The following is a 15,730-nucleotide window of genomic DNA, read 5'->3' on the forward strand; positions in this document are numbered from 1 at the left end:
CAGGAGGCCAGGGTAGAAGAGAATGAAGGATGAGGTTAAAGAGAGTGGCATGGAGAAGGTGAAGGATATGAATGGAGTAAGAGTGGAAAGAGAGGAACGGATGTCGGAGATACACGAGGGATGAGTAAGAAGGGATGGACGTGAGAGAGAGACAAGGAAGACAGAGATACAGAGTAAGGATTACCAAAGATAGGTGAGTGAGACGGGAGAGAGAATAATAGTTTTATTCAAACAATAGCTTATTCCAAAAGAGTCTATAACACCATGCATATGATTCATTTATTTCTCTATTGGGATGGATGTGTGCCTCACATACCCTATTAACCAAACTTGAATGAACTACTCTGGAGCAGAGAGATCTCATTCAACCCAACCACATGTGACCCGCCGTGACAATGTATTTCTATATCATTAAAAACAAAGCTATGTCGTTATAATTTGGTTCAAAGCAAGGAGCCTGAACTCTATTCACCAAAGAAGAATGAACCTAATTTTAATATTCAAACTGAACAAAGCTTGTGTCGACGAGCTATGAATGGCATTCAACAGCCGCAGGAAGTTATTCAGCGAAATTCATTGAGAGAGAGGATTGAAACGGCATGGGTCAAAAAAAAATGAATTGGGTCGTACAGGGGAAGAGCAAAAATGAAAGGCTGAATTAATGTAATGCCATAATAAAAAGATTGGCGGGGTCAAGTTATTGGTAAAAATAAACAGACAGGCGTGAAACAAAAATAATATTCATATTCACGCCCATCAATGATCCTCATTATCTAAACGTGGGCCTGCAAAGTATCTATGATTCAGCCTGCCTCGGCGAGAGCAAGCAATTAAGCAGCCAAGGACACTGTGCCTGCAAAGAACTGAGTACATTTTATGCACCCCTGTGTCGATAGACATGGTGTCCTCGTACTGGGAATTCAATTATGAGTAGACTACCCGTACTGTTGGTGTGCGTGTGTGTTGTGTGTGTGTGTGTGTGTGTGTGTGTGTGTGTGTGTGTGCGTGCATGCATGATTGTGTGTGTATAGAGAGCAAGACAGAGATCAAGAAAGAGATACACTGAAAAGCAGCAGGAAATGTAGACAATGCTGTGAGTGTTTGTGTATGCGTGTGAGAATGTGTGCACTCAAGCGTACCTTCTGTTTGCGTGCGTGCGAGCAAGCGTGTGCACGTGTGTGTGTGTGTCTCCTCAACACTTGTGTTCCTTAATAATCTTTTACTGCAGTGGGTTAAATCAGGGTCACACAGAGTGTTTCTTGGTAGTCTTAAACTAATTTACTTTGAAACCAAAGTATACACCTCACACACATGGTTATGGGCTTAAACAAAGAAGACCCCTGTACCATGTCAGATATAGAGTTTAAATGTATTACACTTTAAGTTTACATCTCAATATTACACTTTATATACATCACAGATGACTGAAATATAACAAAACCGTTTGACATAGAAACACTGGATTTTCGGGGGGGGGGTTAACATTTTTTTGAATGTGTATTAATTATGCAATTATGAAAAATCTGAATAACATTGCACCCATGAGGCCACAAGGTAATTTACCTGCAGGAAAGGGGGAAGCTTCAGTATGTGTGAAGTGCCGTATTGTATGTTTTATACAGTGTGTTGCTCTCAGCTCAGGAAGCCAAACCGAAGTACAGATTTTATGGCCAGGCTACAGGAAGCAGACCCTTGTGGAGGAATACTCTGCCTACAGAACTATGGATGGGTTTCTCCATTTTCTACCTTCAGTATAAGACTCCAAGGTGAAATTAAAAGGGGAATTGCTACTGTGGGTTTACACTTGAGTGGTTTCTGCTTATCCGGTTTACATACTGGTGGGTTGTTCACAAGGATTTAAAGTAAAAACAATGGTCAACAACACTAGGGCTGGAGTCCAGCTTTTCTGAGAAATTGCTAAGAACCAGGACCTGTGTCCACAAAAATGTCTCAGAGTAGGAGTGCTGATATAGGAGGCTTGTTTGTATTTCCATTATTCCAAAGCGTTCCGTCACCTTTCCGTTGAGTCCCAGGTCCAGGTCGTTGGATGACACCTGTGTGACAAACGTCCCCACCTCCGCCCCCTCTGTGACCGACGCCTCGTAGATGGACGAGGTGAAGAAGGGAACATTGTCGTTCACATCTAGCAGAGAAAAACACCAGCATTATCCGTCATCATTTGGCTCAGTATTTCCTCAGTGAAAAGGGTTTTATAAGGAGTAGAGTGTCTTTCACACAGCAGGCTGTAAAACAGGGTGGCAGCAGACTCCATTCTGCGTCCGGTAGTCTCTGTGGCTAAACATTTGTTGACAGAGATTCATAGAGACCTTCAAACTCCTGGAGATGTATTGAACAATTTCAAAGACCTCTTTGTGACACTCGAGAGCTCTCTCTATTTTCCACCATTCAACCGTTTCCACAGAGAAATGATACAAACAGCGTGTTTGAGTCGTTTGAACTCAATTACCTCTTTCTTAACTATTATAGAGAACTATCACAATAACTTTACAATAAACTTCAACAAAAATTGTTTTCTTCAGAAGAGGACATTTCAGGATAGTTAGTCCAAACCCCAAAACCATAATGGCTCGGATGTATTCAGAGTAACGAGGCACTTCCATGTTGTATTTTTTTTACAGCAAATGTCTTAATCTATGAATTAAACATGGTTCTTAAATCCATTACAACCCTCCCTTCCTCTTTCCAGCCCTCCCTGCCTCCCTCCATCCTCTGGAGAAGAATGAAGGCTCACTTATTAAGACAGATAAGGGAGAGGAGAAGGAGAGGTGAAGGAGTGAGGAGGGTCTGGCCAGATAATTATGTCTCCCTGGTTTAAGACTAACTCTCATGAATGATAGAGGGGGAGATGAAGTCTGGTTAGAGGGAAGGGGGAGGATAAGAGGAGGGAGCCTGGATCTTGGCTACGGTGGGAATGAAAGCTATTTTGGGACAGAGGGTCAGGGGTGGGCTGAACTGCAGTAATATGCCGCGGTAATGAGAATTAAGCTCGGATCGGGAGACTGGAAATCAACTTGATTTTAACAAAAAGGTTGAATCCCAGTACATCATGCTTTCTGGGGTTAGTCTGGAGGAGAGAGAGAGTCTGGAGGAGAGTGAGAAAGAGCGACAGAATGAGAGAGAAGAGAAAGAGAGAGAGAGAGAGCGATGGTTGTATACATTGTTGAGTCAAGGCTGCTGGGATGGAAGTAAAAAGGGATAGTTAAGTATTATGGTTTGTTATATGAGCAGGTTGTACTGATCTGTCTTACCTGTGATATTAAGATAGACAGTAGTGAAGGCTGCAAGGGGGACTGCAGCCACATTCTGAGCCCGGACCCTCAGTATGAAGTTCCTGGTGGTCTCGTAGTCCAGCGGCTCAGCCACCAGGATGGAGGCAGAGCCGTCCTCACGGTTAGGGGTCAGATAGAAGCGTACAGGCATGTTGGTCTCCGGCACCATCCCATCCTCCAGGTTATAGGTCACTCTAGGGTCCCCCAGCGGAGAGGTGGCCTTGATAGTCTGGGGTTCAGAGAGGAGACCGAGACAGGGGAAACGGAGGACCATAGCAGTCAATTCACAACTCTGTGACTGCCTGTACTCTCTACTCAGCTTTAGGCTTCAGGCGAGGCCACCTGCAAAACAAGCAGCTCTACAGATCAACTACAACCTACTGTGGCCCATTAAATCTTCCCTGAAGAGTAAAAATGTATCTTGCTGATCCCTTAGAACTCCAAAGGAAACCTTCACTCTCGCTCTCTCTCACTCTCCCTGTTCATTTCCCCTCACTCACGCTCTCTCGATCACTCTCAGTGAAATATTCATCTGCATTTTTAATAGCCTTAATAGCTTCTAAAAGATCCAGAGGAAATTCAGCAAATTCATTTTCAATGCGTTAGTTAAAAAATAAAAGTAAATGCCTATGAATAATCCAGCGCTCGTGATTGCCAGAGCCTGGCTCGTAGAAGTAATGAAGCAGTTGGCTTAAAATAGAGGCGATGGAGGATGAGTCTGGACATGGGCAGGGAGAAGGGGAGCAGAGGGAGGAGGGTGATGGCTGGAGTAAGTTGCCATGGGGATGTAGGGCTATCCCAGGGCACAGCAAGTGCCAGAGAGAGGGAGGATGGGAGAGTAGGGATGGAGGTTGAGCCCTGAGGGAATGATCTACTCTTGTTTTTTTGCCGTAGACTATAATAGCTGGGTGTCCATAGAGTACGTCATAACACCCATCACTGTGCATTACTGTAGAGAAATGGTAAAGGCAGCTAGTGTCACCCAGCTTTGAGGTGTTTGTAAGGTACAGTATAGTAAGACCCGTAAAGAAACAACTTTAAATGTTAGATCAAACAAGTCTACTCCATGATGCTTTTATTTGCTTTGAAGCCCTGGGAAAATACTAGCTCCCAGCTCAAAATACCCCTCTCAAGTTACCAGCCCCATTTCTGTAATACGTACCTATCCTACTGTGTGTCATCATGTCCCAACCTCCCCTTAACTCACCTTTCTCTAACCCCATGCACCTCAGAATGTCTGTTTCATGTTACATCTGCCATACTCATCCTCATTTGTATTCCGTCATCATTCATGTTCAACTCTGCCCTATGATAACCCCTATGTCCCTCTACTTCCCCCAGGACATATAACCCCATGTGTATGTTAAAACATGATGACTTCATCTATTTCCACCCACATTCAACCCGTACAGTACCTCTGCATCCCAAATGTCACCCTATTCCCCTACTCGGCGCATTACTTTCGACCAGAGCCCTGTAGTGCACTACATAGGGGATAGGATACCATTTGGGACGTAGCCTGTTTGTCCCGGTCCCGTCTTACCACTATGGGTGTGTCCCTGACGGTATTCTCCGGGATGACCACGTCAAAGCTGTCCCTGTCCCACTGCGGAGGCTGGTTCTTCACGTTGGTGATGGTGACGGACAGCTCCACCGAACTGCTCCGGTTCCCCCCGTCCGTGGCAACTATTTCCCGGGTGATGTAGGTCCTCTGTAGTCATAGCAACAGTATGGCAGTGACATGACACGTGAAATATGAGTTTAGACATGGGTGAAGAGGCAGGACAGCTAGAGAAGTCATGAAACGTAACCCTCCCTGTGATTGTGAAGACTAGATTACAGTGAGAGGCCTGTCACGCAGGGTGACAGTGTCAGGGAGTGCCAGAGGGACAGGGACATATGCTGGTTGTACTGTATTTGGCTCATGCTTCTGGACATTGGTAGAACATTGGTAGTAACGGGTGAACGTAAATGACGCTGTCTCATCTGACAGAACGCTTCCAACAGTGTTCTGCTGACAGAGGAACTCTGTAGTCATAGCAACAGCTTCCCTAGGAGCACTCATAATAACACCTCCTCGCTACACCAGCCTTCCCATTTCCTGCTATGTGATAAAACATTCTCCCCCGAGGAGGGACATTTACAGACTAGCCAGCGAAGAAGAAAACAGCTAAAAACCTCTCAAACATTAGCTTGTTAGATTTGTGCTGGCTTACGAAGACTTTTTAAAATATTGAGTTAGTCTTCCTCTACACTCTCACTGAAGTGAGAATTATTCTCTGTAATGAGTCTCGTCTCAACCAAAAGAAACCTGGGGCAGGACGACTTAACGTCCAGCTGAGATGGGTATAGGTTGTGGTAGGTTTAGTGTTAGGGGTTAGGGGTTAAGGTCGTGTTCCTGACCTGTGAGATGGGCTGGTTGACGTAGACCCAGCCGGTTAGGGGGTTTACCCTCAGGTACTCTGGCTGTTCTTTTGACATGGAGTAGGTGACGGCAGCATTGGTGCTGTAGTCATCGTCGTGGGCCGCAACACGCAGGAAACTGGTGCCAATCATTGTGTCCTCCCGTAGGAAGTCTGTGGGGAAGACAACACGTCATATTCAATTGGCTGAAAGCATTATGAGCCTTAGCTCTGCTGATTAAACCAGACATGATCTGCAAATACTACTGGATCGATAGTAGGACTGGATTATGTGCATATGTGTGTGTGTGTGTGTGTTTGTGTGCCTGTGTGTGTGTGTGTGTGTGTGTGCGTGCGTGCATGCGTGTGATCCCCAGCACTCACACTCGTAGCGTAGGTTCTCAAACTTGGGGCTGTTGTCGTTCTCGTCGAGAATGAGGATGTTGAGTTGACAGATCCCTATGAGGGGGTCTGCTGCCTGGTCTGTGGCGGTCACCGTCACCGCGTACTCCCGCTGACGCTCGCGGTCAAACTTCCTGGACGTCACTATCACACCTGAGGGAACAGTGTTATACAGTGGTTGCTAGGGCAACGGACAAAGGCAGACCGGACACAACATTTTCTCTCAAATGCTATTACTGCCAGGGTGTAGGCTACTATTTATGCATGTTCAGCTCATCTATGCCACTTAATGAATCAGATGTATTATGTTTAGCGAACGTAATGCTACGTAATTACAGATATCAATTTACTAATGAAGGACGTGAGTGCACTGTAATTGATGTGCTATTAAAGTTTATGATGAAATGTTTGGTGTTTTTGTAAATTGCACTTGAATTCTATCAAAGTCATTCTGAGGATTCCTCCCAGTTCATGCAAAGCCAATCCCTCTCCTCTCACTCCTTTCTCTCCTTAATGATTGACGTCTACTGAACAGTTACATTTCATAAAGCAATTCCTTTTTAAAAGAGGACTTGTGCATTTTTTTTGAAACGCTGTCTTTTCTTCCCCCTTTTGAGTGCTGGCACATTTTGAAAGGGTGTCATTAAAGTGAATTAGATTGAACTTTGGAATTTGTGAAAGACTTCAAGGTAGTTCCAAAGCGATTCAGAGACTTGTAACCCTTTCAGTACCAGATGACATAAAGCCTAAACACTATGGGGATGCTGCTAGGGTCCACAACCGAACAGTGATGTTGGACTATACGGTACCTGTGTCTGGGTGGACACTGAAGGCAGGCACAGTGCTGTCTTTGTGCATGAATCCATAGGTGACTCTCCCATTAGAGCCCTCGTCTGCATCCACGGCGTGGACCTGGAGGACGAACGTTCCCGCAGGCTGGTTCTCCAGCACCGTGGTCCGCTCCCGGTACTGCTGGCACTGAGGGGGAAAGGGGGAGACGGACAGGGATAGTGGGATAGAGTGAGAAAGAGTGAGTGAGAAAGAGTGAGTGAGAAAGAGTGAGAGTGAGAGTGAGAATGAGAGAGAGAGTGAGAGAGAGAGAGAGAGAGAGAGAGAGAGAGAGAGAGAAGAGAGAAGAGGACGGGTAATGGAAGAATGCCAGTTTCCAAATGACAGAGGGATAGAAATTAGGATGCATAGAAGGGGATGAAATGAAAGAAAAAGGTAATTCAGTTTATTAAGGACGTGTGGAGGGAATGGAAGACAGAGGGATGGGAGACAGTTGTGAAATAGTCCAAGACAAGGGAAAAGGGGAGAAGGACAGTGGAACGAGGGCAGAGAGATAGGAGTGAGTGATGGAAAGGAGATATAGAAAAGGAGGAGAAAGGGAATAGAGTATTAGAAGAGAAGAAGTGGAGAGAGTGAGAGAGAGGGGGAGAGAAGTAGAGAACGGGGTTTGAGGAAGGAACTGTCTCTCATTAATCCCTCTATGTTTTGCTCTGTAGAGATTCATCTGTGTTTTATAATTAAAGCGGCCTTGAATCAATTCCATCGAAGCAGATCCACAGAGATACGGAGTAAGCCTGGATAATTCGGATGTGCTCCGACGCCTACACACCTTGCTTCCTTCCTCATCGTCATCTGAGCGCTTGCTCGGTGTGTGTGAAGGGAAAACAGTCAAATCTTCCAAATCCCGTCTCTCTGCCATCATCAGATGGCTCATTTTGGCGTGCCTCAGACAGAGACAGCGTTTCAAATTAAAAAAAGATCCCAGATCAATTCAGCAGCTCGTCTTTGATGCTTAGTTCTGACATCTAATTAATGACAAGGGAGCTCATCTTCCACCCTCCTCTCCCTCTCCTCCCTCTCCTCTGCCACCCCCTCCTCTAACCAATAGTCACAGTCTTCCAGGCCCAAATTCAATGTGTTTTCAGAGGTCAGGTGTCCCTAAGGGAGTCCCAGTCAGGGATGAGAAGGCTGTGGTGGATCTCAAACAGTGCCCCCTCTTCCCCCCCTCTCCCTATCCAGTCGCATTTACCCCCCTCTTAGGAAGCTTCAGGACCTGGCAGTCTCACAGACAACCCATTGGCCCAGGAGGGGCACTTCTCTTAGGAGTCCCTGAGTCACTGATGCTCACAAATCCACAGGAACTGCCTGAACCTCAGCCAAAAACACAGGAGCAGGAGGGCCAAGGGCAGAAAACAACATAAAAGCCACTTTCTCTCTTCTCTCTGCCTGCTGTTTGCTGCTTGCACAGAGGAGGAAAAAACTGAGCACACAGGAAAAGTGATCCAGCTGTGTTTTATTTTTGAAACACTTTCTCTTTGGCCTTTTTTCTCCCTTTTGAGGAAAAGTCTTGTCCACACATCAGTTCAACTATTGTTTGAGCATGTTAGCAAAAATAAGTACAAAATAAAACAATTTAAAAAACTAAGCATGAGGGAGTCCTGAGGGAGCTGTGTGAGAGCACTTGAAAAGGTTGACGCTCATCTTGCAGCCTAACATGTGAAACACGCATACGTATAAAATGCTCCCAGGACTACGGGGAGTCAGCTAGCTTTACTGTGCGAGGCACAATTAGCTTCAAATATCTCAAAGGCAAAACTCATGTAATTTAAAATTGAAACTTCGGCAGAAAACAGGTAGGGCTGTGATGATTCGGCATATCCTTCAAACACTTCATTAAAAACCCGTAGCTGATCTAGAAATAGAGTGGGTCGCCCAGCTAATCACACCTCTGGAGGACGGAGATGGAGAGGTAATAAATAGAGGCGATAGAGAGAGAGAGGGCCCTGCAATAAACAGATAAGAGAGACTGAGAAACAAGAGCGATTTGGAAGGAGAGAGAAAGACTAAGGTCTAGAAGTCAAGCGGAGAGTACTGATGCTCATCTCAGAACTCTGCCAACACCTTTATTTAACTCTAACAGTAAGTCCCCATAGTAAAGGCTGAGAGACAGAGGCTGGGAAACACAATGAGCTGTAATGACATGTATGTTCAGAGCCAAACAGATATCAAAACCATGACAGTGAGAACAAAGCTTACCTTCCCAAAGACAGGCTTGTTGTTGTTGACATCGTCCACGCCGACGATGACCTGAGCGGTGGACGAGAGGGCCTGGGGGCCACCAGAGGCGTTGTCATCGGTCGCTGTGACGTTCAGGATGTACTCTACCCCCTGGAGTCTGGGAGGTGGGCTGGAGCGCAGCCGGATCAGACCTGCAACAACCAATCAGAGACAAGTTATGACCTCACCATGAATGAGTGAACCTCTGCGTTCGCAAGGTCTCCTAACTGATTTATATAGGGCAGCAAATGCAAGAGCATGTGTTCTATCAGCTTTGGACACTTCGTGCCTTTGGTTTTCCCATATACTGTATACATAACAGCATAAACTGAATTCAACCCTGGAGGGTCTGCTTGTGCTCCTTTGTTCGTGACTGACATATCTGGTGTGTAGAATAGCCGTGTCGCTCTCTTCCTCAACATCTCTCCCAGTGTCTTTGACACTTGGCCAGCGCGTGACTGCATCCAAAAAAGGAGGTTGTCAATCCCACCTTCGGTGATGCATAAAACAACAAAGGATGGTGTATGTCTGTTGTCTGTGTGACTGAGGTTCCTCTCATCTCTGTGGTGACCGTCCCCCTTTCCTCTGTGCCTTGGTGACTTTTTCTTCACTTCCTATTGGCTGTAACCCTAATGTGGGCGTCAGATTTCCATCCTTCTCTCTCCCCCTCTCTCTTCCGAGTGTTTTTTGTTCTTCATGTTGCATTCATCAGGCCTTTGGTGTTTGCTAACCGTGTGTGTGGGCTGCGGACACACTTAATGCATTCTGTCTTATCTTCTAAGACTCAAACAGGCACAGATGCAACCATTGGAGATGCACTGGGTACTGGATACATTTCAATGGCTTTCACAGGGTCTGCGTTGGATGGAATCATATTACACCCTAACAGTGTTGCTCTTTAGAGACCGGCGCAGTCCGTCTATCTCTGCCTAACATGGTGACATGAAAGACACTGAGTGTCAGGAGAGAGGAGGGGGAGAAGAGGGGTGAGAGGAGGGTGAGAGGAGCGAGAGAGGAGGATGAGAGGAGGGGGAAAGGAGGTTGAGAGGAGGAAGACAGGAGGGGGAGGGGGAGTGGAGGGGGGAGATGAGGAGGAAAGGAGGTTGAGAGGAGGTTGAGAGGAGGAAGAGAGGAGGGGGAGAGGAGGGTAAGAGGAGGGTGAAAGGAGGGGGAGAGGAGGGAAATTGGAGGGGGAGAGGAGGGTGAAAGGAGGGGAGAGGAGGGTAAGAGGAGGGTGAAAGGAGGGTGAAAGGAGGGGGAGAGAAGGGTGAAAGGAGGGGGAGAGGAGGGAAAGTGGAGGGGGAGAGGAAGGTGAAAGGAGCGGGAGAGGAGGGGTGAGATGCTGAGGGCCATACAACAACCAGCCATTAGGGAATCAGGAGACATCCTGTCTATGAATTGAGGCGTGGTGCGAGCGCTACAGTAGCACAGTCGGGCCATGAGGAAAATGTAATCAATTATAATATGACATGACAGCAGGGATAGGGGCAGGGTGTGTGTGGTGAGTATGGGGCACTAGCTGCCATGGAGGAGGATGCCTGGGAGAACTTGTCAGAATGACTGGTTTCATCAGGGTAGATGGCCTGTACTAGCAGTACCATAGGCCAGGGAGGTCGTCCTTTAAGAGACAGACTAGCTACACTACAGGACAGGGAGCTGGTCCTATAAGAGACAGACTAGCTGCACCACAGGACAGGGAGCTGGTCCTATAAGAGATAGACTAGCTGCACTACAGGACAGGGAGCTGGTCCTATAAGAGACAGACTAGCTGCACCACAGGACAGGGAGCTGGTCCTATAAGAGATAGACTAGCTGCACCACAGGACAGGGAGCTGGTCCTATAAGAGACAGACTAGCTGCACCACAGGACAGGGAGCTGGTCCTATAAGAGACAGACTAGCTGCACCACAGGACAGGGAGCTGGTCCTATAAGAGACAGACTAGCTGCACTACAGGACAGGGAGCTGGTCCTATAAGAGACAGCCTAGCTGCACCACAGGACAGGGAGCTGGTCCTATAAGAGACAGACTAGCTGCACCACAGGACAGGGAGCTGGTCCTATAAGAGACAGACTAGCTGCACCACAGGACAGGGAGCTGGTCCTATAAGAGACAGACTAGCTGCACTACAGGACAGGGAGCTGGTCCTATAAGAGACAGACTAGCTGCACCACAGGACAGGGAGCTGGTCCTATAAGAGATAGACTAGCTGCACCACAGGACAGGGAGCTGGTCCTATAAGAGACAGACTAGCTGCACCACAGGACAGGGAGCTGGTCCTATAAGAGACAGACTAGCTGCACCACAGGACAGGGAGCTGGTCCTATAAGAGACAGACTAGCTACACCACAGGACAGGGAGCTGGTCCTATAAGAGACAGACTAGCTGCACCACAGGACAGGGAGCTGGTCCTATAAGAGACAGACTAGCTGCACCACAGGACAGGGAGCTGGTCCTATAAGAGACAGACTAGCTGCACCACAGGACAGGGAGCTGGTCCTATAAGAGATAGACTAGCTGCACCACAGGACAGGGAGCTGGTCCTATAAGAGAGAGCCTGTTGAAAGAGAGCATGTAGCCTCAGGAGGACATGTCACATACTCCCAGCAGCCCAGGGAGAGAAGAGCTCTGCACACACACAGAATTATCTTGTACAGGCCTGCCACATGGTGTAGTATTCACACATAGCCACGCACGAACACGCACACAGTGAACGCACACACCTGGGTGTACACTCAGGAACATCAAACCAATACTTTGTGGAAGAATGTGACAAATTGATCAAAAAGCTGCCTGCGAGGCCTACCGTACATCAGTATCTATCTGGAGGAGGATGTGTTAAGATGACATAATCATCTCGACTTGACTTCAAAGACTGCTCAGAAAAAGGGTCAGCCAGAGTTGAGAGATAGAATGAAAAATGCATTTTAAAACATTCCAAGAAAAAAACACATATTCTGTGTCCCTCCCATTGGATAAGATATGTGTCCCGGCTGTATGGATTGATGTTTGTGCGCATGCACGTGTGTCAAAGAATGCGTACGTGTGTGTGCTTGCATACATGTATGTACGTGTGTGTATGCGCATGTGCACGCATGTGCGTGTGCTTGCGTGTGTCCAAGCATGTGTGTATGCGCGCGTTTGTGTTTGTGTGAGTGTGTGACAGTGCTGGGTCAGGCAGGCCGAGGCATGCAGCAGTGTGCGTCACAGCCCTTGCTTAATCTGCTAAACATGGCCGATGAGACCCGGCCAGCACATATCATTGCTCGTCAAAGATGGAGAAGATGTTTCTCCAGGGGTCACTGAGCACACGTCACTTCGTATGATGGAGGGGAGGTGGTTCGCAGGGGGGAGGGATGGGGAGCCGATGCCCCTCTCTCAACGCCAACTCTAATCATCGTCTGGCCCCCAAAACAGCGGGATGGAGCCCTGAAAGGCAGAGAGACTGAGGGTGGAACGACTACATTCCCCCCTAGGGAGAAAGGGGTGCAGTATGGGGTGAGGCAATGGGGGAAGTTATATAAACCTCACATCACAAGCATGACAAAAAACTCCCACTAAACTAGTGACACTGAGGGAGGACAGCAGGATGAACCATTACTACTCCTACACCAATGGGATTTCTTTATCAGCCTGCAGATGAATTAGAACACTTCTTCAATATGGACTCTTCACAGACAAACAACGATCCAATAACAAGGAAAAGGAGAAGGGTCGTTCACATTAGCTGTAGACATGATCTACCTGTTTATTGGAGGAAACATTTTGCCTGTCGTCTTGGTAAATACTTCCCCCGTGCTGAGAACGGAGGCTTTGTATTTATGTCTTTAATACAAAGAGGGTGATCATCTTATTGACTTTGCTGTTTGAATCCTTAAAACGGTATTCAATCTCAGGAAACATATTCTATGCTGAGTTACAGTCAAATTAACACAGCCCATCTGTCCCCGAGAAAAAAATCCCATGAATGAACGATCCGTGGAGTAATAAAATACTTTGATATCTAAAAGAGAGAGAGAGTGATGAGATGGGGGTGGGGCTTGTGTGTGTGTGTGTGTGTGGAATATGTTCTTCGCCCCTAAACTAACGACTGCTAAAGTACAGTTGAAGTCAGAAGTTTATATACACCTTAGCCAAATACATTTAAACTCAGTTTTTCACAATTCCTGACATTTAATCCTAATCAAAATTCCCTGTCTTAGGTCAGTTAGGATCACCACTTTATTTTAAGAATGTGAAATGTCAGAATAATAGTAGAGAGAATGATTTATTTCAGCTTTTATTTCTTTCATCACATTCCCAGTGGGTCTGAAGTTTACATACACTCAATTAGTATTTGGTAGCATTGACTTTAAATTGTTTAACTTGGGTCAAACGTTTCGGGTAGCCTTCCACAAGCTTCCCACAATAAGTTGGGTGAATTTTGGCCCATTCCTCCTGACAGAGCTGGTGTCAGGTTTGTAGGCTTCATTGCTCGCACACGCTTTTCCAGTTCTGCCCACACGTTTTCTATGGGATTGAGGTCAGGGCTTTGTGATGGCCACTCCAATACCTTGACTTTATTGTCCATAAGCCATTTTGCCACAACTTTGGAAGTGTGCTTGGGGTCATTGTCCATTTGTGACCAAGCTTTAACTTCCTGGCTGATGTCTTGAGATGTTGCTTCAATATATCCACATCATTTTCTTTCCTCATGATGCCATCTACTTTGTGAAGTGCACCAGTCCCTACAGCAGCAAAGCACCCCCACAACATGTTGCTGCCAGCCCCGTGCTTCACGGTTGGGATGGTGTTCTTCGGCTTGCAAGCCTCCCCCTTTATCCTCCACACATAATGATGGTCATTATGGCCAAGCAGTTCAATTTTTGTTTCATCAGACCAGAGGACATTTCTCCAAAAAGTATGATCTTTGTCCCCATGTGCAGTTGCAAACCGTAGTCTGGCTTTTTTATGGCGGTTTTGGAGCAGTGGCTTTGTCCTTGCTGAGCGGCCTTTCAGGTTATGTTGATATAAGACTCGTTTTACTGTGGATATAGATACTTTTGTACCTGTTTCCTCAGGCATCTTCACAAGGACCTTTGCTGTTGTTCTGGGATTGATTTGCACTTTTCGCACCAAAGTACGTTCATCTCTAGGAGACAGAATGCGTCTCCTTCCTGAGCGGTATGACGGCTGCGTGGTCCCATGGTGTTTATACTTGCGTACGATTGTTTGTACAGATGAACGTGGTACCTTCAGGCATTTGGAAATTGCTACCAAGGATGTCCCAGACTTGTGAAGGTCTACAATTTTCTTCTGAGGTATTGGCTGATTTCTGTTGATTTTCCCATGATGTCAAGCAAAGAGGTACTAAGTTTGAAGGTAGGCTTTGAAATACATCCCCAGGTACACCTCCAATTGACTCAAATGACGTCAATTAGCCAATCAAAGGCTTCAAAGGCCATGACATCATTTTCTGGCATTTTCCAAGCTGTTTAAAGGCACAGTCAACTTAGTGTATGTAAACTTCTGACCAACTGGAATTGTGATACAGTGAATTATAAGTGAAATAATCTGTCTGTAAACAATTGTTGGAAAAATGACTTGTGTCATGCACAAAATATATGTCCTAACTGACTTGCCAAAACTATAGTTTGTTAACAAGAAATGTGTGGAGTGGTTAAAAAACAAGTTTTAATGACTCCAACCTAAGTGTATGTAAACTTCCGCCTTCAACTGTATATGGGTATGAACCATGAAGAATTTTAACCAAATAAGAAGCTATGAGAAATAGTTTGAAATCGGGGCTTTTTAAGCAAATCATCAGTTTAATGATGTGAGGTAATACAAGGGTTAAACCCCTCTAGTGAGCCCAGGCAGCTTCATAGGTGAGTGTAAGAGATAATAGGGTCCAATAATAGTGTGTAAACTTGTCATACAGTAGCAGCAGGTTGTATACCCTGATGCAAAGTCGGACCGGTCTGACAGTTACTTGACTGTGAAAAGCAAGGAGCGGGAAGCCTATCATAGGGGCTTCGTGGATGTGCATGATAACATTTTTACATGTATAATAGTTATACATTCAATATGCATGCTGGAGGAGAAACAAAATGCCATCCAAATATGTGAGAACAGTCGTTTTAGAAGAGCGGTTCTACAGCCTTTTAAAGCAATTGAAGTGACATGGATGAATAGCAGGTTATTTGTTTTGTACCAATCAGGGTTATATGGCTTTTATTTATTTTATTTATTTATATGGTTGAGAAATCTCCCCTTTCGGCAGACAGTTACTATCAGTGGAAATGAACAAAGGAAATTGCACCTTGAAGTTCCAGAGTAATTGAATTTGTCAAAGTAATCTTATTACCCTTTAATGTGATATGCAGATTCAATGGTGCAATTTACCCAAGGTGGGGAGGGCTATGAAATTAGTTTAGGCCTTTAACACATTTTCGATATCAAATTGCTTCCTTGGTGGGCTAAAGGCGGGACATTGGAGCAAACCTTTGATGACATTTGTAATGACAGAATCAGCCGCACTAAAAATAAACCGCAGCCAAAGCTGATCGCATGACAATTCATTTCACCCATC

General features: G+C 46.0%; 1 protein-coding gene across 1 annotated transcript in view; it reads right to left on the minus strand.

The window, feature by feature from the left end:
* Positions 1 to 15,730, minus strand: part of LOC115202941 (neural-cadherin-like) — a 202,342-nt gene that overhangs the window by 75,056 nt on the left and 111,556 nt on the right. Inside the window, 7 exon segments of the mRNA XM_029767138.1 lie at positions 2,016 to 2,143; positions 3,270 to 3,519; positions 4,834 to 5,001; positions 5,694 to 5,866; positions 6,077 to 6,247; positions 6,904 to 7,072; positions 9,140 to 9,312. Coding sequence (XP_029622998.1) covers positions 2,016 to 2,143; positions 3,270 to 3,519; positions 4,834 to 5,001; positions 5,694 to 5,866; positions 6,077 to 6,247; positions 6,904 to 7,072; positions 9,140 to 9,312 — 1,232 coding nt within the window.

Source organism: Salmo trutta, chromosome 12 (genome assembly GCF_901001165.1).
Source record: "Salmo trutta chromosome 12, fSalTru1.1, whole genome shotgun sequence".
Lineage (NCBI taxonomy): Eukaryota > Metazoa > Chordata > Actinopteri > Salmoniformes > Salmonidae > Salmo > Salmo trutta.